This window comes from Portunus trituberculatus, chromosome 36 (assembly GCF_017591435.1).
Source record: "Portunus trituberculatus isolate SZX2019 chromosome 36, ASM1759143v1, whole genome shotgun sequence".
NCBI lineage: Eukaryota > Metazoa > Arthropoda > Malacostraca > Decapoda > Portunidae > Portunus > Portunus trituberculatus.
Genome location: NC_059290.1, coordinates 11,085,946 through 11,088,445, shown reverse-complemented (window position 1 = coordinate 11,088,445; position 2,500 = coordinate 11,085,946). Strand labels below are relative to the sequence as shown.

General features: G+C 34.3%; 1 protein-coding gene across 1 annotated transcript in view; it reads right to left on the bottom strand.

Moving 5' to 3' along the window:
* Positions 1-2,500, bottom strand: part of LOC123513641 (proton-coupled folate transporter-like) — a 36,863-nt gene that overhangs the window by 17,798 nt on the left and 16,565 nt on the right. The window contains exon 4 of the mRNA XM_045270917.1: positions 2,314-2,397. Coding sequence (XP_045126852.1) covers positions 2,314-2,397 — 84 coding nt within the window. The remainder of the gene's footprint in view (positions 1-2,313; positions 2,398-2,500) is intronic.

Sequence of the window (2,500 nt, the reverse complement as noted above, 5' to 3'; positions counted from 1 at the left end):
TGAAGGGGTTAATAGCAGAAGACTAAAATGAATAAGTAAATCTCAACCATAACACAAACTCATACAATCATATTAGAGAGAGAGAGAGAGAGAGAGAGAGAGAGAGGAAAGGAAAAAAATATAAATACAGAAAATGAAATAATAGAAAATAAAGTAACAAAATAAATAACAGAAGACTAGAATGAAAGGGAAAACAAATCATTATATTCTCTTTACAACCTTGCCTTGCCTCACCTTGCTAAAGAAAATGGAGAGAGAAAAAAAGAAAAAGAAAAAAAAACTTACAAACACGAATTTAATAGCAAAAAAAGTAAAATGAGAGGAAAAAAAAACTTAGAGAAGATCAATATAATAAAAAACAACTCTCGCAAACTTAGAAAAGAACTTAGAAACAACTTAGAAAAGAAAAAAAGAGAAAAAAAGAAAAAAAAAAAACAAAGAAAAGGAAAAAGAGAAAGAAGAAAAAGAAAAGAGCTTAGAAACGACTTAGAAGAGAAAAAGAGAAAAAATAAAAGAAAAGAGAAAAAAAATAGAAAAGAAAAGAGAAAAAAGAAAATGAAAAGAAAAAAAAAGAAAAAAGAATACAGATATACAGGTAGAGAGATACAGTACAGATGGGGGCTCAGATAAACAGGTAAAGGTGTAAATAGACTAATTAAAATACAGGTGAGAGTGGAGAAGTACAGGTGACACATATAGATAAAGGGTGAAAATATATATCAAATTAAACAAACAGGTAAATAAACACAGGTAAAGAAACACAGGTATGAATAGTTATAGACAGGTAAAGTGTACAGGTGAGAATACAAACACAGATAGACTACAGGCGGACAGGTAAGTACAGGTGAGATATACGAGGGCAGGTAATGGGCACAGGTGAAAGTAAAGAAGTAGAAGAATGCAAATACAGATTCATAGGTACAAATGAGAGTAAGGAAGGTAGGTACGAGAAGGTTCCCAGTACATGAAGGTAAGGGAGAGAGAGAAAGGTGGTGGTAGACAGGTGGGCGTGGCGTGGGAGGCGTGGAAGGCGTAGGGAGGCGTGGGAGGGGAAGGTAAGCTAACGATGGAATATAAAAGAAGTGAAATTAAGCGTGTAATGAAAGGAAGGGGGAAGATGAAAAGTGGGCCAGAAAAGAAAGATGCCACGGGAAAATAATAGATGATGCAAATGAGTGTAAAATAAATGAAGATAGTGAAAAGGAATGCTGGGAAAAAAGATAAAATAGAAGTGTAATAAAAAAGTGAAGTGAAATTCTACCCCTTCAGTATTGGAACGCATTTTTTTTTACCTTGAGTTTTGGATATGATTAGGCAATTCTATTTTACGTTAAGAAGGGTCTATGGAGGTCAGAAGATTAATGACCTGAGTCTTCACTATTCTAATCCCCCACATGAGTTTCTGAAGCTGTATAAAATCACCAAATACTAACAAGAGTGAATATGAAAACGTGTCCTTGTACTGAAGAGGTTAACCCCTTCATATTTTGGTGACTATTAAGCGATTTTACACAGACAGCTTCAGAAACTTACGTGGGGATTAAAATAGTGAAGACCTTAGCCATTAATCAGACCTCCATAGACCCTTCCTAATGTCAATAAAATGGTCTAATCACACCCAAAAACTTACGATAAAAATGCGTCCCAGTACTGAAAGGGTTAAACGTGTAATGAAACGAAGAGGGAAAAGTGAAAGGCGAGTCACAGATGATAGTATGGGAAAGCAATACATGATAAAAATACGTGTACAATGCATGAACAAATAAAAGGAATGCTGAAGATAAAAAAAAAAAAGAACAATGGTGAGAGTAAATAAACGAAGATAACACCTAAATGAACACTGATAAGAGGATTAAATAAACTGATAAAATGATGGAACGGTGATAAAAGATAAAGAAACATTGGGAGGAAGGTAAAGAAAAGCTGATAAATGATAAAGCACACATTGATAGAGTAAAGGAACGATAAAAAATGAAAAAAAAAAGCATAGAGAGAAGAGAAATGATGATGAAAGATAAAAAAGAAGATAATGAATAGAAGAATGTTAATAAAAGATAAAAGGAAGATAATGAATAAAAGAATAATGATAATAGATAAAGGAACATAGGGAATAAGTGAACGACGATAAGAGATCAAAGGAACATAAAGATAAAAGATACAGGAAAGATGATAAAAGATAACGAAAACATAAAAGAATAAAGAAAAAATGATAAAAGACACATGAACATTAGTAGAAGACAAAGAAATGACGATAAAAAATAAAGGAATATGAAAGAATAAGACAACAAGGACAAAAACTAAAGGAACACTCACCCAGCTCATCAGCAGCCACGTATTTGGAAATCATGGCACGGATGGCGATGGCGCAGGAGTTGACAAGCAGAGCGGCGACTGGAGCTGCGGGAGGACAAGTAACAGTGAGGTTTTTGTCTCATAGATGGCGCTCACTTGCCTGTCAGTCGTCTGGCGGTGCGTCTCATACCTGCTGGCTTTTACTTGA